Source organism: Dromaius novaehollandiae, chromosome 12 (genome assembly GCF_036370855.1).
Source record: "Dromaius novaehollandiae isolate bDroNov1 chromosome 12, bDroNov1.hap1, whole genome shotgun sequence".
In the NCBI taxonomy this organism is placed as follows: domain Eukaryota; kingdom Metazoa; phylum Chordata; class Aves; order Casuariiformes; family Dromaiidae; genus Dromaius; species Dromaius novaehollandiae.
Genome location: NC_088109.1, coordinates 20,629,280 through 20,655,943, shown reverse-complemented (window position 1 = coordinate 20,655,943; position 26,664 = coordinate 20,629,280). Strand labels below are relative to the sequence as shown.

The following is a 26,664-nucleotide window of genomic DNA, read 5'->3' as shown; positions in this document are numbered from 1 at the left end:
TAAGTGCTTAAATACTCTGCTTCTGGGGAGAAGCCTTTGTATGGATGCAGAAGTCATGCACAGAGGCCTCTTATATTTCACCAAAATTATTCCAGACATGGAGCACCCCAGGAATTCATTGCAAGCATAAGCTTGTGCCTGAACATCTAACACCACAGTAGGCACTTCTACCAACCGTGGGAGCTGAATACACAAGCCTCAGGTATGGTCTCTTTTCATAATGTAAAATAAATGCACTCAGTAATCACCATTCGAGTTTATTTTTCTTCACAAATGTGCAGTTTTTAAAATTCAATAGTATGACTGAGTTATAGGCTACTACCTTCTTTAAGTGTGGTAACAGTTTTCATAAAACAAAGACCATGCGCTACAAGTGAGGAATAGGCCACTGAATCTTTAGCTGGAATATACACAGACATTTTCAATAAATACTGATCACTTTATAACACTTAAATGGAATGACATTTTCAGATTTCTACATAATCCACTATGAAAATGACATGGGTAAGTCACATAAAAACTTCAACTTTAAGGATATTTGCTTTATCGTTAATTAAACTAGTTCCTTTGTTAGAAAAGAGAAATGCAAGAATATTTGAAATGGAGTGTCACCTGGAAATTTTTCCCCCTTATTTTTGGTACCTATTATCAAGACAGAATTCCATCAAAGCTGGCAGTTAAAAATATATATAAAAAGAAAAAAAAAATCCCCCATACCACTTGCAAGAGTTGTTGCAGGCAGACAGATCTTAATGAATTTGGAATGGGTTTCCAAAACTGTATCTTGACATTTATTGCTTTTACTTGTAAACCTGAAATCCAGTTCATTCCTTTGAAGAGTGCCAGAAGAACAGAGTTGGCGAGATGCATGTTTTAGCTTGTGTCTTTGCGTTCTGGTTAATAAGAAAAAAAGAAAGAGACCCACACACAAATCACCACACACATACACCTTCATCTACAAAACAGCCTTGTAAGACTAAAGCAGAACAAGGTAAGTCCTAAAGTAGCAGTGTTTAAAAACACCAATAGGGTAGAATCCTAGCTAGTCTAGTTTAATCTGCAAATACTCTTTCTCCTTGTTTTTAGCTGCAGTTTAGGTATTATGTGAGGAAGTTCTGGCTCTTCTGTGAAGAAGAGCTGTTTTTGCAGATCTCAACAGAATCAAGATTTCAGAGAAAAAGGTGCGCTTTACTGGAACCAATAGATGCATGGTACCATGTATATTCTACATGCTTAAATCTATTTAGACCATTTCAGACTGCTAAAGGAAGAATGTGAGGTGAGAACAAGAACCCATACTCATTGCAAGAAGAGAGTTGCAGTTTCACTGTCTGCCACTTGAGCTAAGGACATGATCTCACTACAGACCACTTTAATTAGGGGTTTTAGGGATGCAAGAGATGCCTACTTTTGATACATTCCAGCTCCCCTTGAAGTTTGCCAGCTTAAAGGTGCTGCATGGTATAATAAATTGGCTGAATTGCCATCGTGGAGCACTGAGACAAAAGGGGTGTTACTCTTATTAACAGACAAATCTGCTACAAAGACAGTTGGAAAGACTGCATTCCACAGGGCTTCCATCTCTTGCCCCCTCCCCCGCCAGCAAGAAGAGACAAGCAAATAGGTTTAAGTTAGTATGTATTCGTGTAAACACCAGAACATTTTACAATACAATAGAAAAGTTACTCTCCTTATATTCTTAGGGGAGCCCTGAATACCTTGGAATACCTGTATCCTGCAAGTATTAATCTGTGCCACATGTGCATTTCCTGCTTTGTACACCAACTGAAAGCAAGCTTGAACAATAGTAAATAGCAACTACACTCCTGCAACAGGTAAAAATGCTGTGTTATAGTTGTTTATTCCTTCACTTTAGATATGTAGTCAGCCAGTTTGTTGATACTCTCCTCCTGCTGGTCTAGAGCATCCAGTATGATGCCCATAGGGGTCTTCTTCAAACCAATTCCTTCCATTTTGTTCTCCAGTTTGTTCTTTATGTTCCGGAGCCTCAGAGAAGCATGGACGAACATCACTGGATAACAGAAATGCACTGATTAATTGTTCATGCCGAATGAAGGCATAGTTCTTATAGCATCCATCTTAAGACAAATTCAAAGCCACACTATCATTTGAAGAAGCTGAAGTCCAAATGGCTTATATAACTGTAAGTACCTGTTCAATATTCTTTACATATCTCAAACAGTAATAACGTTAAAGACAGTTTGTGCCGTTTTGTGCTCTTCCACTCCACCCCCGCCAAGGTTTGTTTTGGAATATTTTAGATAATGAAATAGTAAAGCCAAGAGCCAACTTAGACTCTGCAGACTTACTTGGGAAGGCTGAAGTCTCCTACTCCTCAGCCCCCCAGAGAAGCAAAAAATACTTACAGAGCAGAGGAAGCGTGATCCCAAACATGAACACCATGACGTCTCCCAGGTAGGAAATCAAGAAGTAGCTAGACAGCATAATGGTCACTACAAATGTAGTTGGGTACTGCTTCTTCAGCTTGCGGAGTATATCCTTGTTGTGCGACACCCACACAAACCCCATGAACACCAGCACCACCACAGTACCACCAATAAGCATGTTCAGGGGACTCAGAAATCTGGAGAGGAGAGACAAAAAAAAAGTGTATTTCAGAACTTTCATTATTTGTGTCCATATATTAAACACACAGCTCACTGGATAACTTAGTTACTAGGGAGATAAAGCATTGAAAAGTCAGTCATTGTCAGTGTCAAAACCTTTATCAACCTCCAATTTTTACACAGAGGCTAATAAAGCAACAAGTGCAACGGAACAAGTAATGCTTTGCAGTGAATTAGCACATTTAGATGATCTTGGTCTGTATGTTCTCTCTGTTAGCATAGTTCAAGAAAATGAGTGTCTGTAGCATTTCATTCCTAGAAACGCTTACCACCAGAACACCTCCTGCCTGTGCAATGCATTCCCTTGATTTCAGACCCAGAATCAGCAAATCCCAACGGCAGATGGAGCCAGCCATCAATTGCACAAGGGATTGATCTTTTCCCTACACATGCGCCAAAACAAGGCTCAGCCCAGACCTTCACAATGACTAGCTTTTCATGTTATCTTGTCTAGAATCTCAAAGAGAAAAAGGAAAGGGGGGGTGTTGAGTACAAAAAATTGTTTTAAATGCTCTTATATCTTCAACACCAACAAAGTTTGATGCATAGCATTCATGTCAGAATGAATACCTGGAAATAACTCTACAGCAAGAAGAGAATGAAAGTAATTCTCTATCCCAACACCAATGTGGATTAGCTTCTCTGCTCAAGGAAAAGGACTGGTTACAGCAAACCTACATCAGGTCTTTGATAACACTATGACGCTGATACAAGTTGTTATACTCATTCCCTTGCCAAGTCAGCATTAGATTCCGGGGGAACTTTAGAGTAAACTGAGGAAGGGTTGTGTGGGTGGGGAAGGGAAGGATTTCCCAACAGTTAGGATTCCAGAAGATACTTAATGAGAACAAGGGTTAGAACCTGGACTTTCACCCCTTATTTAACTTCCACTTTACTGTTCTGAATAATCCCTCTTCTTGGTTTATACCTGAAAGAATATAAATTTCTATGGACCTGCAAAAGGAGCTTACCACCACCAGCACAACAGATGCAAGCCCTGGCCCAAAAAAGCATACTCAAGAATCAGGAGGAACAGCATAATAGGATAATGATCTTGCAGGAAGTATGAGAAGAGCCAGGTTTGGCAAGAGGGCCACTGTTGAGGTTTGTATTCTATTATTGTTATCAAGTAAACCTAGCCATCGGGTGGGAACAGCTTTGGACTATAAACAGTATGTGTCCCTTTTTTTGGACCAGGGTGAGAACATCACCTGCTCAAACCACTTTCCCAAGTATTTTAGAGGTTGTTTTGTCCTCAGCTTTCAGCTGTGACTTTGCTTACCTTGTTCGTATACTTTGCACAAAATCCACACTATTATATTTCAGTTATACATTAATAAGCTATGTGATTTCATGAGCCCTCTGATTTACTTGCTTGTATGTGCACTTAGCTAATTACATTGCTGCTGAACACTCTCAGGTGCTGCAACTATCCCAGCAGTGTAACGCTGCTCAGATAAAGCCAAATGTCATTGAGATTTATTCTTCTAGGCTTTGGAGTTGGTCTTACTTTTCCAAAGCTAATAGATACAATGAGTCATTACTCTGCAGCACTGCTGAAGAGGATGCTATGGTTTGTGGTCTCTGCTTGACATCCTGCAGCAGCAGATGAAATCTGTTCCTGGGCTGGTAAGCTGACACTGTACCTACAGTGCCAGAGAGTGCTCTCCTAGAGAAGGAAGAGCCCTAAGAATCATTTCCAGGCAGAGACTGCCTCTTGATTCTTTAAGTCAGTTGTGCCAACAAAAGATGGGACAACTGGATGGAAATAGATTAAAATTCAAGCTGGTTCCCCACCTGCTTCTGCTACTCATGCTGTAGCGCCAGCATGGCTTTTAGGAAATGGTGATAGGGCAGATCTGCTTGTTGCATCTGAGTCACTCCCTGCAGCCAGCCAGGTTATATTTAGCTCTGAACTGTCAATCTTAAGTTTCCAGGCTGGAAAAAGTGAACAGCATTGCTCTGGAAAGCAGTCAGTTTCATCTGCGCTCCCCTGCAGCAGGAGGAGGTGACCCTTGACTGGACTACTCCGATGTCCAATTTATATAAATACTACCACATGTACAAGATTCTTGAGGCAGAAGTCATCTCTAGTTTCCAACTAGTTTTGAACAGAAGTGGCCAAACTCAGTCAGGCAGCTTGCAATAACCATGTTTCTCGTTCCCGAAAATCTACTGATAAGCTAATGCTGAAGGGAATGAAGGGCAGGGCAAATCTCCGCTCTGCCACATTTTCCTCTCAATGTTTTATCTTCCCCACCCACCCCTCCAATATAGTTACAGCTTCAGACACTGATGGAGAAGAGCAACCTTCCCATATTTAGAAGCAAGGACTGAAGACTTCTCTGCTCTACATTTCTTTCCTATACAGGTTCTGCATAACTGACTGGCTGTAAGGGACATAAAGGGGAGGTGGGGGAGTCTACAACATAAACCCCTCCCCTCCCACAAATTCAAAAGATCCTACTTTCCTGGGGAAAGTTAATTGAATTACATGTTTTCTGAAGTGGGCTGCATTCCAATGCATACAAAGAAACAGTGAAGTATCAAATGAGGTTATTCAGAGCCACATGAAAACAGATGGAGATAGCAGTTGCCACTGAAAATTGGTATTCAAATTATTAGCCATGTGTCCACAGACTTCAGTACTGTTGAATACAGTAATGCGTAGTGTTTCCACATGCCAAACTCCCCTTTATTGCTTGAATTGCCCACAGATGCAGTGTAATTCACAGGGCTACCCAAGATTTTACCAAATATTACTACATAGAAGCTTCTTCTCTGCCAGTGGCATTTGTCAGGAAGGCAAACTTCCATTATCCATTTTCACTCAGATCAGTTGGCATAACCCTTTCAGCAGTACAATAGCTAAGCACTAGAAAGAAAAAACACAGGCAAATTATTTCAGAACACCAGTGTCTGGGGAAAGCAATGCTGTATGAGGATCAGTATAAGGTACAAGAGCCCTAGAAGTCACCTTATAATAGAACCACTAACATTGATATTGACCTTATTTATATCCAGATAAAATCATAAGCCAAATTCATGCTTGGACAAGAAGGCTGGAAGTCTTTCAAAGCTGCAGAGACAAGGCAAGTGACTAGCCATTACGTTACAAAGTACTTTCTAAATGCAATTCCCTTTAGAAAAGGCTTATTGGACCTCTCAAATATTTAAACATGTAACTCACAGACCGAGAAGCATGGCAGTGTTGTGGTAACTTGCTACTCAGATGACTTGCAGGAAAAAAATCCCTCGGGAGGTTGGGAAAAAAACAACTGGTTCTCTGTACCCCAAAATATAGCAGGACTAACCACCATTTAGAGGTGTGAAGAGCCCAGAACAAATGGCACCCTAACTGGATGCTCTGCTGCACTGCTCTCTGCAATAAGCAGGAACAACCATGTAGGATGCTGCAACCTCCAGAACAGCTGGGACAAATGGACTAGGAAGAACCATCATCTACAGTCAGTTCCAGCAGTGCCTCAGGGCTACAGCAGCTACTTGCAGTTGTACCCCTGCTGCCCTTCAGGGACCGTGCTTGCCTTGGCATTTGCTTCCATACAAAGTAAAGAGAAAAAAATTAATATGAAAGCATTTTGCCTGGCTTCAGGCTGGATGAAGGGCAGCAGTGACACAGGCATTGTCCTGTGCTGGGTAAGACTATGAAACACTTGGTATTTGTTGTAGTAATATCCACGAACAGCACACATACCAGCAGCTTGGAGTGTAGCTGCATGGGAAGGAGTACTGGTAGCTAAGCAGATACCTCTGACTGGCAAAAATAGATAAGATGAGATACTGCTTTTTTTTTTCTCCCCTCTTAAACAGGATTCACATTTCCAGACTCTGCCCTACATTTTTCACAGAACAGGTTAAAGGAAAGTCCAAAAAGCTAGATTTGTAGTGATTTACCACACTGCCTGTTCTTGACAGGTTATTTTATATGTCTGTGCATAAGTGTGCAGATAGAGCAGAAGAGATGATTGGTTTACTTGAAGATACAGCTATAGCATAGGGGAAAACAATTAGGTAAGACTCATCTTTTGTGCAAGACAAGAAGCCTCCAGCAGCATAAGCCCAGGAAGAGGACAGTCCACATAAAAAGCAAAAGCAAGCTCCCTCCATCCTTAAATCTTTTCTATTTTAGAAGATCAGCCCAGCGTGATTATTCAGCAGTTGCTGTCACACCTGTTTCCTTTCCACGTGACCAGGCAAGCCTGAACAAAAACTCTGAATAAGTGACTTGCAATCATCGAGAACAACATCCTTTTGCTTAGAGCAGCTCAGTTAGGTCATTACATCAAATAAGCCTGAAAACTCCCTTTTAAAAGAGCTTGTATTCCACCACGTTCCAGGTGGTGGGCAGATGACAACAGGTACATGCTTCCTTCCTCATATTATTAGTTCAATGACATTACAGTATAGATCAAGTTCTGTCTCCCCCCTCCTCATACTTCTAACTTCAGTGAGGTTATATAGCTGTAAATAATAGTAGCATGTAAAAATATGAATGGCATGTTGTCCTCTCAGTAACAAGTCTGGTCACAGCCAGGTGATAGCCCCCAGCATCTAAAGATTTAGCAATGCTTCTTTACTTGCTGCCTCTCATTTACATTGCTTTGAGAACAGGAGCCAAATTCCTTTCTGCAAACTTGCCAGCCCTTTGGGAAGTTATGTAGCATGCAACATATGTTTTGGAGCAATGTGCATTGCTCACTCATTTGTACTCTTTCATTAGGCATTAGAAAAACTAAGCATTTTACTGCTCTGGAGTCTTTGATGGAGCAAGGGAATTACTAAAAGCAAGTCAGTCAGCTAAGGTGGTGGTCCAGGAAAACAACCACTTGTTGATTGCTAGGGGTGGTACAGAAGGCCAGCAGATGTTTAGAGCAGAGGGGACAAAGGATAAGAGACATGGGACTTCAGGCTGCTGAGGGATATTAAGCCACACAAGAATGAAGGACTCTCTTAAATGAGGCACTCTGGAATCCATTACACTTTCTAGATACTATCAGATCTAAAAACTAATCTTTAGCAACTACCTGACAACAACAGCATAAAACCCCATGAATTTAAGTAGTTAGTTTGAACAGCAAGACACAGAAGCCACGTGAGAGTAGGTGACAGCAAAGACAAATGATACTTAGTAAACAGACTGCTAGTTTCAAGTGGGGGGGAACAAGTTGCAAGCTGCTGTGGGAGGTACTATTTTTAATGAATATCTGTAAAGCACTCACAACGACAGGGCCCTAGCTCCTGGCAAGAACAGGCAGTCATCATCAGCGCCCCTACATCTGGGAGAAGGGGCACAGTTTCATTTAGTAATATATTTTTTTTCTTCAGTGGTTTACTGCAACAGAGTTGCAGGAAAAATGAGCACACTAGTCCTGACTCACTCTTAAAGGAATTTTTTTTTAGGAAGAAAAGAGACCAGACTGCTGTCACCAGCCTGTTTTAATAGAGTAGCACTCATTCAGTAGTTTTAGTTTCTCATTCACAGATTTAGTATTCCCTGCTTACTTTCATAGGTTGAAAGCAAGATACATGAGGGCAAAGCACTGAACATCATTTACATGTAACAGTAGCTATCAGAGAAAGCAACTGGAGGAGGAGAGACAAGGGAACCATGGAGTAGGAGATCATTACAATGCCACTAGACTCATGGTAAGGTTATTCCATACCTCACAGAGAGATGAGAAAAGGCTGGAGATGTCAACTTTGTTGTACAAGAGGCAGTAAATTTAAACCATGGCATAAGCGTTGTGCTTCCAGCATCAAGAAAGCTGTAGGCTACAGTTTCTATGTTAACCCAGCACTGCCACAGCTACTGTGTTATTACAATGCTGAAAACATTATCTCTGCATTACACACCTGTCTTTCTAATTAGATGGTTTAAAATTAGCTCATAACCTACTCTACCTGCTCTTAGTTTTGATCACAGAACGACCACTGCATTAGCTGTTTGCATAATCCTGCCCCTAGGCCTGCATAAAGTTTCGGAGTTCCTAAAAAGCCATGATTCATCATTTATCACTCAGGGATTCCTGTGCAGTACAGAATGAAACAGAAGATTGCAACTTAGTCATCAATATAAATTTATCAGGAGAACTTTCTTTGCCTTTCTCCACCTTTCTGCCAAAGCCACAATGTGGCCAAGTGGAAACTGTTTAACAGAAGTGGATAGTTTTACCTCTATTAAAGTGTTACTCTGTTCCCTTCAGGGTTCTTCTCCCTTCCCCTTTTACTTCAGGGTTAGAAGAATCAGATTTGTCAAAGTCTCTAATAAGTGCAATAAAAAAAGGAAAATCTAAGATTAAGATCCAACTGTTTCTTGTCCAGAATTTTTAACTCAGTGGGTTACCACTCAATATTAAGAACTAGTTGTTCTGATATTAATCTCTGCCTTCTGTGGCTCCCTTCCTTCCTTCCCTCCCTCCAAGCAAAATAGAAATATTGAGCTGAAAATAAGTGGGAGAGGCATCGCATTTGATCTGAACAGAAGAGATCACAGTATAAAAGGGCAAAGGAATTTAGAAGACTGAGTAAAAGTTGTTATCATTTCAGTTTTCCAGCCAGGGATATCAAAACTGTTCCCCCCTCCCCCAGCTCTCGGGGAGATGGGTTTTCCCCTTTGCTTTCCAGAACCACTCTGTTTTGCCTAGTCATTTAGAACTGGCTACGCTATCTGACTGCTAAACAAGGGCAGATGAACACAGAAGTTTAGACCATAGTGGTGCAAGAACAGCAAGAGCATGGGAAGTCTCTTTTTACCAGTGTGATAGTCTAGTGAGTTGACTACACCATATCCCCACCAAAAAATAGGAAGAAAGTGCAGTATTTTGGGACCTTTCCTTTCACAAAACATAGCTCAAAACTCACTGCAACCCAAAGCATCTTAACTGAGAGTCTGGATCAACAGTGTTAAAAGCCCTAACTAGACACAACTTGTTTAACAAAAAAACAGAGGAAGAATTTTAAGCCTTTACAACATACAAGATAAGATACACTGCTGCCAAAGCCACTTTGGCCTAGCAGCTGGGCAATCCTCCAATTTAAGCATTTGCCCATTGCGAGGAGCAAAGGAAATTTATTCCTACTTCCATATTAAAAGCTTAATCATCACAGCCTCTGCTGCATCTCTTGTTTAAGATGTTGGGTCAAAGAGCTCTTGGAGCAACACTTGAAAGAGAGTCACATAGGCCCTAATTCAAAAGATGGTTAGTAGGTTATTTCCCAATTCCCTCTAGGAAAACTGGGCCTGACAAGAACAAACTACCAGCATGTTGTCCTGCCTCAAAGGTCCTGCCCCAAATTAAATGGATGGGTACCCTAGTATATTTTATGTTTAAGGCTCTTCAGTGTGAGTTAGGTCAGGAGTAAGAGAAGGTCATTCTATCCCCTTTACATAAATGCAAAACTATAACATAGAACAGAATTATTATTATTATTAATTCAAAGCAAAGGTTATCTCAGCCTGTTCAGCTGCAGCTGACAGATTTAAGCAGGAAGCATTAGGTCACTGCAGAGGATGCAATTTAGTTTTTCAGAGAGCAGCTACATCCGGCACTCAAACCCATCACCACCTTCTGGCAGGCACACTGTGCCCTGCAAAGGGAAAACACCCTCGGTATCTGGAGCCCTCACATTCGTGCCAAGCGGTCTGAGCAGCCTCAACAGAAGAGAGAGATTGCTCTCAGATCTGTTAGCCTACCCCCGCCCCTAAAAAAGCAGACAAACAAAAAAAGCCCCAAGCCGATCTAAATGAACACCCTAAATCCTATTATAAATGCTCACTAACCTAAAAAATAGGGGGGAAAAAAGGAAATAAGAAACACAGAGCCGCAACTAGGGCATGGCTTTTAAAACGTCATTAGCAAGAAGAGAGACGGCTGATGGAGAGGACGGGGGGGCAGGGGGGAGAAAGGCTGCTCCTGTCTCTGCGGGAGCCCCCGGGCCCCAAAACCAGGGCAGCTGCGGGGGAGCCGCCCCCCAGCCCCCTTGGCCCCCCCCAGGCCCCTCACGGCCCGCAGGCACTGACCCCACGATGGAGACGACGGTGGCGGCCACCATCAGGTAGTTGGTCTGGTAGTAGAGGAGGTTGCTGACCACCCTGTTGTTCCACTTGGAGATGTCCTTGAAGTCGGGCCGCGCGAAGCGGTCGGAGCCGGGGAAGAAGTCGTCCCAGGCCCGCAGCGGCGCCACCTGCACCTCCATGGCGGCTCCTGCTGCTCCCACTGCCGCCTCCGCCGCGGCGACGGCGGCGCCGCGCAGGCCCTAAGAGCGCGGCGGCGCCGCCCCGGGGCGGCTCGCTGGTTGGCGGCGGCGGCGGCCGGCGGAGCGCCGCGGGCGGGCGGGCGGGCTGCCGCGGCGGGAGGCTCGATGCGCCTAATCTGCTAATCTGCAAGAGATTAAAGCGGCGCAGCGGACGAGGAAGGGGGGCGGGGGAAATCCGGGTAGCGTCCGCCGTGCGGGAGGCGGGGCAGCAGCGGGCGCGCCCGAGGCAGGCGGCAGGCGCAGCGATCACCCGCTCCCCAGCCAGGGGGTAGTGGCGAAAAATGGCAACACAGGGCTCTTTCGAGGCCCTCTATATTAAATCCTTCGACATATACACCTTAAATCCCTCAGCGAGGGTCCAGCAGCCCACGCGTGAGCGCGACAGCTGAGGCTTGCAGCAGTTCTCGCACCCTGTCTAGCTTCCCAAAGGGGAATTTGGGGAGCCTGAGCCCCAAAATCGCGATCCTCACACGCCCAGGGCGCTCTCGATGAGACAGACGCACTCGAAATCACGGCCAGCATGTAGCGGCCGCCCGGCTGCGGGAGAGCGAAGGGCGCCCGGAGCCAGGTCCGTTCCCGGCCTTTGTCCCTCGTCACCGCGGGGTGTCTGCGGCGCAGCGATGGCGGCGCGCTCCGCCCCCGGGGCTCTGGGGCTCCTAGGGAAACGGCAAAGAGGCCCCGGGACAGCGGGGATCCCCGCAGTTAGGCGGTGCGGGGCGAGGGAGGGAGCCAGCTGCGGGGCTGCCGCTGCGGCCCTGGCTGGCTCTGAGCGTGATGGCGGCCGCCGTGATGGATGGCGGGGGGGGAAAAGCCCTCCTGTTGCCATGGAGACCAGCCCTCCAAGAGGCGCTCTGTGCCCCTTCTCCACCTCTATGGGCTTCCCCCACGGCGGCGCTCTAGCAAAGCGCCGCCCATAGAGGCGCCGCGGCAGGGCGGCGGGGCATTGTGGGAAGCAGAGGGAACTATGGCGGATGGTGAGGAACCGTAAGTGCCCTGTATGTGCGTGCTCGGCCGCCCCGTCGCCCCGCTCCCCGGGGACGGGTGGGCCCTGGGGCCCCTCTCCCTGCTCCCCGGTCTCTGTAGCGCGATACTGACCCTTCTTTTATTCTCTCTCTTTTAGGGAGAAGAAAAGAAGGAGGCTAGAGGAGCTGCTGGCGGATGGGTTAGTGCGGGGCTGCGGGCGCGGGGGCTCCCGGCCCGGGGCAGGCAGCGGCAGGCAGGGCAGCCCAGGGCGGCCGGTAGGTCAGGGCGAGGCCGCAGCCCCTGCGGGGAGGTGCGGGGCGGGCGGAGGGCGCCGGCCCGGCCCGGCCCAGGCGGGGCGGTGCCGCGCCGGGCGCGGGGGGAGGCCGCGCAGCAGAGGGGGCGGCCCGGCGGGGCCCGGCGCAGGGCTGGCGCCGAGGGGCCCCGAGGAGCGAGGCCTGGGGACGAGGAACCTCCTGGGGAGAGGGCCGAGGGGCTCGCCCGGAGCGGGGCCTGGGGCTTGCAGCTTGGCTGGCGCGCTGCGGAGGGCTGCGGGGCAGGCGGGGAAGGAGCTGCGCTGCTGCTTCTAGTCCTAGGCTAGAAGCAAGGGGCTAAATTTGGGCTGGGAATTAGAAATTCAGGCTGCAGAACGGCTGCTTCTGCTTGTTAAAACCCTAAATTCTACGCGTCTGTCCTAACAGCCTTAAAAATAACACACAAATCTTTAACCTGATCTGCTTCCATCCCGTAACTCTTCCCTCCCATCTGCTTGTGGCCCTCTTCCCAAAAATCACCGAGCAGACCTGCCTGCCTGAGCAGCAGACTCGCAGACAGTGCATGTGTGCATTGGGGTGAGGGTCACAAAAATCCTTAGGCATGTCGGGCGGTGGGGGTGCATGCTAAGTCCCTCAAAAGCATGGAGCTTTGGAGATGTGAAGGGGACAGGAAAGTTTGGGGCCTAAAGCCACATAAGGACCCTGGTACTCCATCATTTAAAATTTTAGATTTAAAATTAAAGTAATTCAATGAAAACAATAAGGCTTCTGTTAAAGTCCAATAACGCAAGTACTTGGTAAAGCTGTAACAATACAAAATTAAACACTTAAAAAAACCCAAACTCTCTAAAGTGAAGCATAAAGTCTCAGGTTGAGTTACTGTTTTTCAGATCTCCAAAATGTCCCACCCTATAAAAACTAAACTGTAGTATAATTACAAAAGTGAAACTAAATCTTACTGGCTTAAATCTAAAAAGAAAAGTACACATCTAAACAGTAAAAGGGTACTACTGGTTAATGGCTGTTTACATAGACTATATAAAAGCATGACAAAACAGTTCATAGCATTACAGAGAACAGCTTCTGTGCTAATTTACAAACTGCAATACAATCCACAGAAACAATTACTGTGAAGTATTTTGGCCCATTTTGTTTGCATAAGTCAGTTTTTGATACTTACGCATACTGAAACTGGTATACAACAAATGAGTCCAGGGTTCAGAGGAGGGAGGTTATACACCTTCTGAAAACAATCATTTTTGATGTAAATTGTAAAAACTGGGGGAGGTATAAAAGTTAAAGTCAGAGGTCAAGACAGCCTGTATGAATTCAAAGAAACTTCTTAGATTTTGTTGAACTGTTAACTTACCTAAAGTCAACAGTTAGCCAAGAACTGAGTTCAGTCTGCCATCAAAATACAGGCAGGTTATGATGCATTTATTTCTTCACTTCAGTGAAGTTGTTCTCAGTTTTTGACAATCTTTTGCAAAATTGCTCTCTGTAAATTAAAGTCACTAAGGACATACTTTGTTGTTCGTTTTCTGAGTTCCATGAGAAAAAAGGCATTCACTATCTTGATGTTTTGACTAGATTTTCTTTCTATTTTGAGATGAGACAAGGGGAAGTAACAATAAATTTGAACTCAACAAGAATTATTGACATAAGCATTCTTTGTATTTCTCATAGGAGGAAGCAGATAAAATTTCTTATCAGTGATGACAGTCTTTCATACTCAAGATTGCAAAGCTCTTATCATGAGCTTATTTTTTTATTAACATGAAACATAATCATACCGAGTGGAGCTCTTATTTGGAAAGGGAAGTGTGCCGTCTTAAGGAAAGACTTGTTCTGTGTAGGTCTTGATGATCTTATGTTAGAAAAATACACAAGTGAGTTAGCTAGTTTTGAACTATTTCAGTAAGTCTCTTGACAATTTAAATATATAGCTATGTACTATTAAAAGTGACCTGCCAAAGGGGAAAAAAGGAAGTGGAGTATTTGATGAAAAAGCATGTCTTTAAAATATAAAAGAAGATAACTGCAAACATCCTCTTTTCAATTCAGATTGCTAACATCAGCAGGCTCAGGAGATGACTGTAAAATTGGTGTTTTCTAAATTAAATGGTACAAATTGAGGGTAAAGAGCATTCAAGATTAATTTTTTTTTTTGTTAACGCTTGTTTAAATAAATTGCTTTGGAGATTCAGAGTAGACAATGTTGGGCATGTTGTTTATTCAGTGCCTCCCAATTGCAGTTACATATCCATAATCTAAAATATGAATTGTGAACTCTCTTAAGTCTGTCAAAAGAGGAATACAAGTCTTGACACTCTGAAGAAAAAAACAGCAACCTCTAAAGGAGCAACCTCTTTTTTTCTATGCCCTCTTTAAATATGAGGGAAATTAAAGCAAAAAGAGTAGACCCTTTTTTTCACTTCAGGTCAACTTTTACTAGTCACAACTAAATCAGTGGAACTTATTGAAATGCCAGTTTTTTTCTCTGTGTGTTTATATTATTGCTTTCTAGCTGCACAAAGAAATCCCAGCCATGCAAATGTTCATGCACATAAACATGGCATACAGAATATGCAGATGCTTTTGCGGGAATGGTCAATAATTTAAGCATTTTTAACATTATATATGAGGATAAAAGTACGTTTTAGAGGTGTGGCTTTTTCTCTACGATTTTGCAGCTAAATTTACTATGTTCTGTGCAGAATGGCTGTTGATGGTGGGTGTGGGGACACTGGAGACTGGGAAGGTCGCTGGAACCATGTAAAGAAGTTCCTCGAGCGATCTGGACCATTCACACATCCTGATTTCGAGCCAGGCACTCAAGTGAGAAACGCTTATTTTAAATAAAAAATTTGTAGCGTGTGTTGTGAACTAATGTAAACAGTTTGATTAATTGACCACCAGCAATGTATGACTACTAAAACTGCATGAAAAGCATGTATTTTAATCAATTGAACATTAAGATCCTGGAAGAACATATTGTATTCTGTGCATAAGCTTGTATTTCTTAATTGTGCGCTATCATCTACAAGCTCTCTCATCATATATATGTATTGTACACACAGGAATTATGCTGTGTCTTGGGGTTCCACATGAAAAATAGCAGTATTTTGCTCAATTTTTGAGAAACTGGACTCTTAAGTAGAGAAGGAATTAAGCCTAATATGCCTGATATGAGTACTTACAGAATTGGGAAGGATGTTTAGTAGGGTAAAGAAAAATTTAGAGTGTTTTAATCGTTTCTTCTGCTTTCTTCTTTTTTGGGTATTTTTTTTGTTTTGGAGTTTACAGTTGAGGATATTTTACTGTTAACTTTTTAATGTTCCAATACTTACTAATTTGAGGTTGGGGTCTGGTGGAACAGTTCACAGAAGGAAGTTATCTAGTTAAAAATTCTCAATTCTTTTGGGCCAGCAGTGTTTTCTGTCTGTTTAGCTTTATTATGTATTATAGAAAAGCAAACTTTTTGGAGGAAGAAAATGGTATCTTTTTAAACTGACTAATAATAATAATAAAGGGAGACCTTGCTTTTTTTATGGTGAAAATTAATATAAACAAAATACTGATATCAACAAAGAGTTCACTTTTCTTTAAGTTGATATATAGGAATTGCATAACTAAACAACAGATTAAAGTCCAGTATCTAATTACTCCTGCAAGCACAGACTGTTTTATTGATTTAAGTTGCTTAATGTGAAGCTTATTAGGCACTTAAGCCTTATGAATGTGTTACCATAAGTTTTATGAAGCAAAGGACAAATCATACTTCTCCTATTCAGAGTATTAATTTTTCTGTTTTATATTTTCTGCAGGCTCTTGAGTTTTTGTTAAGCACATGTAAAGTACTAGTTATTGGAGCAGGAGGATTAGGATGTGAACTCCTGAAAAATCTGGTAATTACTCAGTTTTCATCCTTTGTTTCTTAGATTTTTTTTTTGAGGAAATTATCCTTTCTACTTCACTAGTTTGGCATCTTTGACTCTATATCACTATTATGTTTCTAAAGTGTAATCAAAATATATAAAATATGTGACTATACATCTTAATGCTCATTGTGAAGAACAACATGGGACTGTTTGAGAAGTATAGACAAAAGTTCATTTGCAGCCTTAGATATGGTCTTATGTTGGGAGTTTTCTCTAGCTGTAAGATCTAAGGAAAGAAGGAAACTTAAGAATAAATCCTGCACGTAACTATGGAAAGAAGTGTTGTTTGGAAGATAATGACTAAAAATGTTTCTTTTCATATGAAAAGTGATAATTTCAAGTGAGCAAACTAGCTATTACAAAAACAAGGATTAATAGTCATAGCTAAATTTAATTTCAGGGTTTTTTTATGTGTTTGGATTAATTCAAAGGGAGGTACAGATGGCTGGAATTGTTCATGTTCTTTCACAGTGAAACTAGTAGAGCTAAAATTACTGTGTGTATGGGGACCTTCACGTCCTTGGAATCTGTTTTGCTTTTCTGAGGAATGGATCTCAGGTTTTCTGGTTCCTCAAGATCAGAGAATTCAAGATTATCTCCAAAGGCTGAACACTCCCTTAAAGAATGCCACAAAACATTCCTGTCTCTGAAATCCGTGTTTTTTATTACAGCATTCAATTCCATTTAACCACAATTCACATTATTCCTTTGTGCATGATGGATGTTGTGACTTTATCAGGTCAGACCCACAATACAATTTGAAGACAATTTTGCTTTAATGTTGTTATTTGCCAAATCTAGTGATGGACTGTCTGTGGACAGAGATCAGGTGGAACTTCTGTCAGAGATTCTGTGTGTTCTTAGACAGTGAGGTGACTTTCTGTTTGCATTCTGTCTCAACAACGAATACAGTAAGGAATATTGTCTTATTTTGAACTGTGATGTGGGGGTGGATATGCCACTGCTGTTTATCTCAGCTCTGAAAATTGTGGATGTTCAGCAAATACAAAATTTTAGAGGAATTAAACTTGTTTGCCTATTCTTGCCCTCTGGAAACAGGAATGCCTATGGTATTTCTTCAGATTCTGCATTTTTTCCAATAAACACTTTTGATTTATTCTAGTTGTGAGGGAACACCCCTTACTACAGACATGCCTACTGCTGCCTTCCCTGTGTTATGATATTGTAGGCTAAAGCAATATTGCATTCAGTAGGACATTTTCTTTAACTATTGAAATGTTACTAATTCCATCTATCCAAATATCAGCATTAGCAACTCAACATTTATGTCTACCTGTAAATGGAATGAAGAACAAATATTTTTTGATCTTCCAAATGTTGCTTTTTCAGCATTTAGAATGAATTTTGAAGCACTGTAAACATTTCATTTTCTGTTAAATGAGGCCGACTATCTCTTTCCACAGGCACTGTCCGGTTTTAGACAGATCCATGTCATTGATATGGATACTATAGATGTTTCTAATCTTAATCGACAGTTTCTGTTTCGGTAAGTGACATTTTCATGATTTGACTTTTCTTTTTTGGATGAACCTAAACAAAATGTATGCATATGGTTATTTTGGTTGAACAAAATGTCATTAAAGATTTCTGAACTCATATCAGAATAGTACTTGCAATTAACTAAATGTTACATGTAGTTCATTCTTGTTTTGAGATCTGTGGTTTCATGGTTTAATTCTGAAGAAAATTAGCATACATTTCTTACTGTTCAAATATAGTTAATGACTAATGGAGAAGGTAATAATGCACACAGATTGAGTTATCAATTTCTCTGGTACCTTTTTCTTTGAAATAAGATGAAAAATTGTGGGGGTTTTTTGGAGCTGATACCTAAATATATCCTTGTAACTACAGTTAACTCTGGGGCTTTCATATCTGATGCTTTGCAAGAATGTCTTAATATTATCCGTATCAATAAATTGCCCTACAGTGACTATTAGTTAGTTACTTCAGTATTTGTAAGACATACATTCTCAAGACATTAAATGTTACTAAAATTACGGTTTTGAAATTGCTTTTTCCCCTTCTCCCCAACCCCAGGCCTAAGGATGTTGGACGACCTAAAGCAGAAGTTGCAGCAGAATTCCTTAATAGCCGCATTCCTAACTGTGCTGTCGTAGCGTATCCTTTTATGAAGAAATAGTAGCCTTGCAAGGCTTCAAAAAGCTCAGAAAAGTCTATAGGTAGTAAGACTATCTAAAATATTTTGCTGCAGTTTTCTTTCTTTATACAGCAAAAAACAGATTGATTCAGCTGATAATTGAGAACTCTTTCTCAGAATGGAATGAGCATACAGGAAATGTGCATGTGGAAAGAAACCTAAGCTTTAAGAAAACAGTACTTACATTTCCACTGAGTCTGTTTTGTTTGAATGAAGGAAGTATCCTGATTTTCATTAGGATATTGGAATTACAGGTTTATTCGCCAGTGTGTCTTGAGTACGTAGTGGTAAGACACATTAGATTAAAAACATAACGCAGCACTGCCGATACAGAGCTTTGTGAGAACACATGTTCTGAGCTCTCTAAATAGTTGTCTGCTGAGGTTTCTTCTGTGTGTAACTATTAAGTTGTTTCCCATGCTTGTTTGATTAGGTGATACAGCTTCAGCTATGGGAATTTGGAGACTTCTGACCACCTAGTTTTAGAAAAAAATACCATATAAAATTATAGTGATAAATTATCCAATCTTTTGGCTTTAGGTTAGCAAATAGAAGATCAGTAAACTCAGCTGTTTTAAATGTATTCCTTTATTGTGCATGCATTCAGATACTTTAAAAAGATTCAAGACATGGATGAAAGCTTCTATCGACGTAAGTGGTATTTGCGTGCAAAACACCCACTTGTACTTTAGAATATTGCAGTTGCATGCTGCTTTTCCTGCTAGTTAGATTGCTAATTATTTTAGTCTTCTACAGTATACTGGAAGTACAGTTAACAAATAGACAAAACTTAAGTGCAGCTATCTTATAGATAACCAAGGGGAGATGGTTGAACTACAGTGAGTTCCTGTGGAAAATCTATGGACAGAATATGTTGATTGTCTTAAGAAATATGCATTAATATAGACTTTAAATAACATTTTTTTTCCTAGAATTTCATATTATTGTTTGTGGGCTGGACTCTATAATTGCAAGAAGATGGATAAATGGCATGCTGGTAAAGTCTTCGATCTTTTTAAAGCCTGGTTATTGCTTGAGTATAGATAACTAAAATTGAACAGATTTGTGCCAAATATATCATTAAAATCAAGTGAGAGATGTTGAAATTCACAGCTTTGTGTATTTATTTCTGCCTTTTTTTAAAGAGAATAACATGCATGCTATCTTACATGCCTTTTTCTTGAGTGTTAGCCAACGTTTGTGCAGTGTCCTGCAGGGCTAATTTCAAAGTTAGAGCAGGTTGTTCAGGGCCCTGTGAAGTCAGTTTCCAAAGTTACTAAGAATGGAGGTTCCACAACCTCTCTGGGTGCTCCCCTTTCGAAAAGGGTTTTTTTCCCTAAAGCCAAACAGAACTGCCTTGCTGCAACTTGTAAGTGTTGCCTTTTGGAACCCTGCTGCTACAAGGAAATAGCATGCTGGATTTCAAACTAGATAATTTCAGCATGTGCATTTGTTTAAAAAATAACAATCTTGAGTATTTACCACTATTAAAGAAAACAAAAAAGTCAAAAAAACCAAATCCTCCAAACAAACCAATCAATTATTCCAGTATACTATAAGGAAATAATAGCTTTTAATTGGGAGGGAGGGGAGAGGGGGGAGATGGTAGTTGAAGTTTTTTGCACTGACAAATAAGCAGTGTTTTATACGTTATGTATCCTTAAAATACCCTGTATGTTAAGCATGCAATCTTGTGGTATACCATTAAGAATAAGATTTCTAAGGTGATTTTTTTTTGTTCCTGTAACTTGTAAAAAAAAAAAAAAAAACAAAAAACCTCTTTCTTCATTAGATGTCATTTTTACATTATGAAGATGGTGTCCTGGATCCAAGTTCCATCACACCTTTAATAGATGGAGGGACAGAAGGCTTTAAAGGAAATGCTCGTGTGATTATTCCTGGCATGACGGCATGTGTTGAATGCACGCTTGAACTCTATCCACCTCAGGTAATTACAACCTTTGATATTTCCTTTTTTTACATTTCACTCTTTGATTTGCTTGTTTCTTTTCCTAGAACTGTGCTAAATGCTTTTTTATTATTTTCCTGTTTGGTTTTGTGTTCGTTTTCTTCCCCCACCAGGTGAATTTTCCCATGTGTACTATTGCATCTATGCCCAGACTACCAGAGCATTGTATTGAATATGTCAGGATATTGCAGTGGCCAAAGGAGAAACCTTTTGGAGGTAATTAGCATGTTGCATTGATGCTAAATTAACATTTATCATCTTAATTTGTTTTGACTTAGGCATACACACCTCTGTTTAATCAAACAATCTTCTTACCTTCTATTAATCTTTTGTGGCTCATCGTCATATTGAATCTGAGTCTCCCCTGGGCTGGTAGTAGCTTCTGTTCCCTCAGACTGGCCTTCCAGTCCCATATTTGTTTGTATGTTTATCTCTCTCTTACTGCACAGTATCTTTCCTGACCCAAAATGTAACCCATAACCCTTCTTTAAAGCTGCAGAGATAAGGTAGTTTATATATAAAATGTGTTAGAACCTAAGATTTTTATAGAAATCAAAATATGATTTTTTTAAGTACAAAAGTGTGAAGTTTTAATAGTTAAATGGGGTATTAGTTTTTACCCAAATTAAAGCAAACAGAATATTTTTAGACAGAAGTAACATTGTGCTTCTGAAGAACTATTGCAGCTGTTACTTATCTGTAAATTAACTTTCCTGTAGATGATGTTCCTTTGGATGGGGATGACCCTGAACATATACAGTGGATTTACCAGAAGTCTTTAGAAAGAGCATCACAGTTTAATATTAAAGGTGTTACGTATAGACTCACCCAAGGTAAGGGTATGAGCATTTCACTAAGTTCATGGCATTTGCAATTAGACTGAATTGGCATTCTTTGTACTTATTATGACTAAGCTGGCAGCCCTGCTGGGAAATAAATAGTGCCCTTCTCCATGGACCGCTTAAAAGAGAAACAAGTAGCTTTTTTTCCTCTGCCAGCACAAATATTTCACGATGAGTCAGATGTTTAGGCATTCTTGAGGAACCAGGCTGGGGAACTTATGTGGGACAAAACTGAATGCTTTTTTTGCCATTTTAGTTTTACTGGAGCAGCTCCACAGTTTGCTTTACACTATGACTACTTTTGCTAGCTCAAAGAGTGGGAACAAAAGAACATGACTGCCTTTTCTTAGAAACTGTTTATGCCAGTTTAGGCTGGTGAAGACTATAGTGTCTGTTTTTTACAGCTATGTGTGCTTCTGTTAATGTGCAAGTGCAGAACGCTGACACATACTTAATCAGCATTTTAAACTCTAAACAAATAGAAATGTAGTGAAGAATCTCATCCATAATCTCCAGAAATAAGTTCTATCCTGTGTGGAGGGGTTGTGGTAACTTTATATCTATTTGTTAACTTGTAGTACTGAGAATAGATTTGAAATGTTGGGCTTGAAACGCCACGTTTAAACCTCCATGTGCCTTTCTGTCAAAGAACGGCAAACTGACTGCTTGTGCATCTTCCTCAGATTTCACCTCTTGTATTGCATATGGTCTTTTGGTTTGCAGTAGCTTAAAATAGCTTCTCTAGTATTTTTTTGGCATAGACAGAACTGGGATTTCCGGTTGTAAATATAATTATGTACGTGGAAATGGCTGCACAGTTCTCAGTGTTTAAAGATGGTTTCATTGTAAAGTATGCAGCAGAAAGAAGCTGAAGACGTTAAAGTTTTTATATCGGTGTGCATGTTTTTATTGGGTCTGAAGGAATACAGTAATACTGAAAAGCCAAAGGAAGTTAAGACTTCTTAGGAAGTCACTGTCTTTTTGGCAGGCCTGAGAAAAGAGTGAATCCTTGTTGCTAATGGTACTAGCTTTAAACATAGCAACTTGCTTTACATCCACGTAGGTACTGTGCTGTTTGACTGGAAGGGCTCAGTAAGAAGAGGTGGATGAAGGTGCCAATACAGTTTGGCAAGCCTATCCTTGCATAAGGAACATCAAAACCAAGTATCTTTATGCATTTCTCCGGTAAACCAGGAATGGAACTAAGTTTTAAATTAACTTCTTATGCTAAATACAGCAAACTTGGTTTTAGAATTGGTTCACTACCATGTGATACCTTTTTTTCCCCTCAACATGCTTTATCTATTCCTTAAAAGAAAAAAAAAAAAAAGCCAAAGTTCTCGAGAAGCACGGCATTATATTTTGTAGTTAGCGAAATTTCGGGAGAGTGTTTAAAGTAGCTTGGTGTACACCCTTCTGTAATTATTCTGGCCAAAAGTCATCTCACAGCATAGTTCCTGGAAAAGATGAAGTTATATATTTTGTTTCTACAGGCGTTGTTAAACGAATTATTCCAGCAGTAGCATCTACGAACGCAGTAATAGCAGGTATGCTGAAAGAACTAGAGTATAGTTTCTAACTCATTTCACCTCTGGTGTATAGAATTTAGATTTCGTAAGGCATCGGTTGGGACTAAAGAACTTGGGGAGGAAAACTAATTTTTAAGTGTGTCTAATTTATTCTTACTGTCTCATTTCTGTTTTCCATGGAGAAACTGCATGTGATTGTGCATGAATTTTAAATTCATGTGTAGCTGTAGGAGTGAGCAACAGCATTTGAGGCCGAAAAAATGCTGACTGGAAAAGGCAATATATATGATTAACACAGTCTCAGATTTGTGCTGAGTCTGTCGTATTAATTCGTAGTACTACCAACTGCCTTAAGAGAGTTGTTTATTCTTCTCTTTCCAAACTGCTGTATTTGAAATTTTTTCACTTCTTTGATATAACCTTGTGCACTAATGTTGGTATGTTCTGAGACAGAAAAGCAACAGAATTGTGTTGTTTTTGTTTTCCTCTTTCCAGCTGTCTGTGCCACTGAAGTTTTTAAAATAGCCACAAGGTATTTCATTTCTTATTAATAACATACACTGTTTCCAACACAATGACTTGTATTAGCACTAACTTATTTATCCTTACAGTGCATACATTCCTCTTAACAACTACTTGGTGTTCAATGATGTGGATGGATTATATACATACACATTTGAAGCTGAAAGAAAGGTTAGTACCATTAAAGGCTTGATTTTTATTGCACTTACTGCAGTTTCTGTGAATTTCTGAAACCCAGAATTGAACCTCTCAGGCCCCTGGCACTCTACCTAAATACTTCTTAAGTTTTTAAAAGAGAAACTACAATGTTGCCAACCTGTTCCTTCTCCAGAACACTGTGGTCAGTATGTCTGAGGGGTATTTTTGTTTTAGCTTGTGTGGTTTGGGGTCTAACAGTGATGACAGCGGGGGGCCTATCCATGTAAAGCAGCAGGACTAGTCAGTCGTAGCTGGATGAGGCTAACCTTCAGATCAAGATGTCTTATTTAATGGAAGCTTTTGGTGCCCTGGGGACAGTGCTAAAACCTGTTCTTCTGCCCATCAGTTCCCTCCCCCCCCCCCCCCCCCATTATGTAGTATGCTTAAGGGCATATTTAGTGTTTTGCTTGTTGAGCCAAAGTTTCTTGCTATTTAGAAAGCAGCTCTCGGTATAGGGAGGTTTTTCAGACAGCTAGTGCTGCCTGACTGCTTGTTCAACACTGGTATTTAAACATCGTTGTTGCTTCTCCTGTGCTAGCTGTGGAAGAAAATGGTACTCAATTTTTTTGGAAAGTGAATCCCAAAGATATACCCTGTAACATAAGGAAATGAATTTTACAGAATAAAACACAGAAGCAAATCTCAAAAAGAGGTTATGACAACAATGGTTTCCACGTTTGTAGTACTCCTAAATTTGAGGTCAGATAGAATTTGTAGTTCATAAATGCATAGCTAATATTGGGAGCCAGTCAGTCAAAGAGTGACAGACTTCACTGGGAGCAGTAATTTGTCCATAAAATTTTTGCAACAGTATTAACACTTCCAGTGAAACTTTTTTTTTTTAAAGGCACATAGTTGCAAGAACTTTATTAGCAGCATTTTTAAAAGCATATTTAACATGACTTTCACTACTGTGCTGCTTTTTTATAGGAGAACTGTCCAGCCTGCAGCCAACTTCCTCAAAACATAGAGATTTCCCCATCAGCTAAATTGCAGGAGATCTTGGATTACTTGACAAATAATGCTTCATTGTAAGTGTGCAACTATTCTGACTTACTCGATGATTTTTATTAGTTTAGTGTATCAAAAAAGACATTTTAAAATCCATTTTTATCTGATTTTTTTGTTGCTTTGAATGTTTTATATATAGGCAAATGAAATCTCCAGCAATCACAGCAACCATGTATGGAGGGAATAAAACACTTTACTTACAGGTATTCTGAACCTCCTTAATTTTGTTTAATACTCTTACTTTTTTAAAAAACGTACTTGACTTAATTTGAAATGGAACACTTTTTTATTTTTCCTCCAGACTGTAGCTTCAATTGAAGAACGAACAAGGCCGAATCTTTCCAAGACACTGAAAGGTATTATCCAGTTGTCATATGTAGCTTTTCAAGATACTCCTCTAAACAGAAAGATATGGTTATTCAATTTTTGCCTCTTTATGGCATGTTTAGCTTTATTTTGCACTAATAGGAGAGTTAAACTGTATATAAATGAAAAAAGGCTGTACATCCCTAATTGAAAATATTTAGCCATTGAGGTACGTGGGGAAAGAGTAAGAACTTACGTGACATCACGATCACCATTCCCCTTCAAATTATGTTTGAAATAGAATTCTTCTCAAAGAGAAACTTAAAAGGAGGGCAGAAAATCTCTTGCATCATTTGTTTCCATGGCAGGCAAAAACAAACTTCAGAAGACAGAATGACCTTTTTCAATTTTTGCAGTAGTTATCTTTTTACATGCAAGATAGCTTTCTTAGATTGTTTGGGGATGAGCATTGAATTGCTGAAAAATGAAGTGCGGGCAGATGTCATCTGGTGAAGAAAACCTTTATAACAAAGCAGTCTGATAACTGATGTGTATTAACATACTTCAGTAGTGACTGATGCATTTTTTTGACAAGTTCTGTTAGTTTCCTGATTGACTTAAATTAATATCAGTGTAGCAAATGAGCTGCATGCTGCTTTATTTAATCTTGATTATGGTTTGTGGGGATGGCATTCTTAGGTTTTTTTTTTTTTTTTTTTTTTTTTTTTTTTTTTTTTTTGAACTCAGGTTTGCTATAGTTGAACTTTTCTTTCTGTTTCAGAACTGGGGCTTGTGGATGGCCAGGAACTTGCAGTTGCTGATGTTACTACACCACAAACTATGCTGTTCAAACTTCACTTTACTGCTTAATTCATGCATAAGTAAACTACTTGTACAGAGAAATCTGTATCCACCTTGTAAAACAAACATACACTGTGGATGTTAAAGTAACCTGAAATGTTCATGTTAGTACTAGCATTGTTGAAGGTTAGATAATCCAAATGAATCACCATATTTCAGAATTGTACGTAGAAGCCAATATTTGGTGGATTATATTTGTATAAATGCTTATTAATGTACAGAACTCTGATGTATAGGAATACACTCTTTTCCAGTTTTTGTTGTCAAAATGTTAATGCTTTCACACACATGGAAATTTTAAGGTGGCCAAAAGACTTGTTTTCTTGTTGAATTTGAACACACACATGCACGTGAGGAGATACCCTTTAAAAGGAACCACAGTGATCTAGATTTAAATTTTAGCACTCCTATACATTTGCTGAGTCACCTTAAAACCAGAAGGGGTCAGTAGATTAAAGTAAGCATTGTTTCCTCTTATTTGATCAATCTTATAAAAGGTGTTAAATATAGAAAAGATTGCTTTGTTTACAAGAAAATACGAAAAGACAAACAACTGTACATGAAAATCTGGTCATGTATATTTGCAGTCTGCAAACAGCTGCTGTGCATAGTATTGCAGGATTATGTTCAGGTATCATTGGTGCTGTTGAGATATTTATTAATAAAAAAACATAAAGATACCTTGATTTGTGGCATATCAGTGGGTGTTCGCAAGTGTTTATAACCTTGAGTAAAAAATCTAGTGCATAGTTTGGCTGCTGTAGTCCAAGACCTTTAAGCAGTGCACGACACAAGACATTAACTGACACCAAGCATGGATTCTGTTTTACTTGACACACGTGAGCTGTATAAAACGATCTCCATTGTCCAGTGTCACTTATGAAATCAGTAATACAATGACGATGCTTTGATATTTTTAATGCTGGACCAGGTTTAAGCTCTGAAAGATGCTGATGGCAAGACAGCACCAAATTAGGATTGCCCCATCGCCACGCAGTGCTCAGACAGGGCTTTGGAGCAGAGCCACATTCATGCATCAGTTCTGCAGTGGTTGAAAATACTAAAATGTCCTGTTTTTGTGGGAGTTAAGGCGATGTTTTTTAGGTATTGAGGTTTAAAAGAGAATTGACTTATTTGCATTAA

At 40.4% G+C, this 26,664-nt stretch overlaps 2 protein-coding genes across 7 annotated transcripts; one reads left to right on the top strand and one right to left on the bottom strand.

Annotated features, from left to right (window-relative positions):
• Positions 1–241: 241 nt before the first annotated feature.
• On the bottom strand, positions 242–11,692 carry ARL6IP5 (ADP ribosylation factor like GTPase 6 interacting protein 5). Its single transcript, XM_026110815.2, has 3 exons — positions 10,690–11,692; positions 2,388–2,605; positions 242–2,032 (listed from the first exon to the last, which is right to left on the bottom strand). The coding sequence occupies exons 1-3, from the start codon at positions 10,863–10,865 to the stop codon at positions 1,860–1,862; spliced, it is 567 nt and encodes a 188-aa protein (XP_025966600.1). The 5' UTR covers positions 10,866–11,692; the 3' UTR covers positions 242–1,859.
• A 138-nt stretch (positions 11,693–11,830) lies between these two features.
• UBA3 (ubiquitin like modifier activating enzyme 3) lies at positions 11,831–26,201 on the top strand. 6 transcript variants are annotated; one of them, XM_026110914.2, is made up of 18 exons: positions 11,831–11,909; positions 12,046–12,087; positions 14,878–14,998; positions 15,988–16,068; positions 17,526–17,608; positions 18,163–18,243; positions 18,891–18,934; positions 19,216–19,280; positions 20,076–20,231; positions 20,366–20,468; positions 20,972–21,085; positions 22,588–22,641; positions 23,119–23,155; positions 23,235–23,316; positions 24,274–24,374; positions 24,494–24,557; positions 24,656–24,710; positions 25,442–26,201. In XM_026110914.2, exons 1-18 carry the CDS (start codon positions 11,890–11,892, stop codon positions 25,528–25,530), a joined length of 1,392 nt encoding a protein of 463 aa, XP_025966699.2. In that variant the 5' UTR covers positions 11,831–11,889; the 3' UTR covers positions 25,531–26,201. The 6 variants fall into 6 exon arrangements, with proteins under 6 accessions (XP_025966699.2, XP_025966683.2, XP_064375248.1 ...); XM_064519178.1 differs by having other exon boundaries at positions 11,849–11,899; XM_026110906.2 differs by having other exon boundaries at positions 11,863–11,920.
• The last annotated feature ends 463 nt before the right edge of the window (positions 26,202–26,664 follow it).

Excerpts from the sequence above, each read along its gene's own strand:
- ARL6IP5 (XM_026110815.2), bottom strand. The coding sequence starts at position 10,865 with ATGGAGGTGCAGGTGGCGCCGCTGCGGGCCTGGGACGACTTCTTCCCC. Across the intron at positions 2,606-10,689 it reads ACCGTCGTCTCCATCGTGGG|ATTTCTGAGTCCCCTGAACA; the intron begins GTCAGTGCCTGC and ends TCTCCTCTCCAG. Across the intron at positions 2,033-2,387 it reads GATCACGCTTCCTCTGCTCT|TGATGTTCGTCCATGCTTCT; the intron begins GTAAGTATTTTT and ends TCTGTTATCCAG.
- UBA3 (XM_026110914.2), top strand. The coding sequence starts at position 11,890 with ATGGCGGATGGTGAGGAACC. Across the intron at positions 17,609-18,162 it reads AATCGACAGTTTCTGTTTCG|GCCTAAGGATGTTGGACGAC; the intron begins GTAAGTGACATT and ends CCCCAACCCCAG. Across the intron at positions 24,558-24,655 it reads ATAAAACACTTTACTTACAG|ACTGTAGCTTCAATTGAAGA; the intron begins GTATTCTGAACC and ends TTTTTCCTCCAG.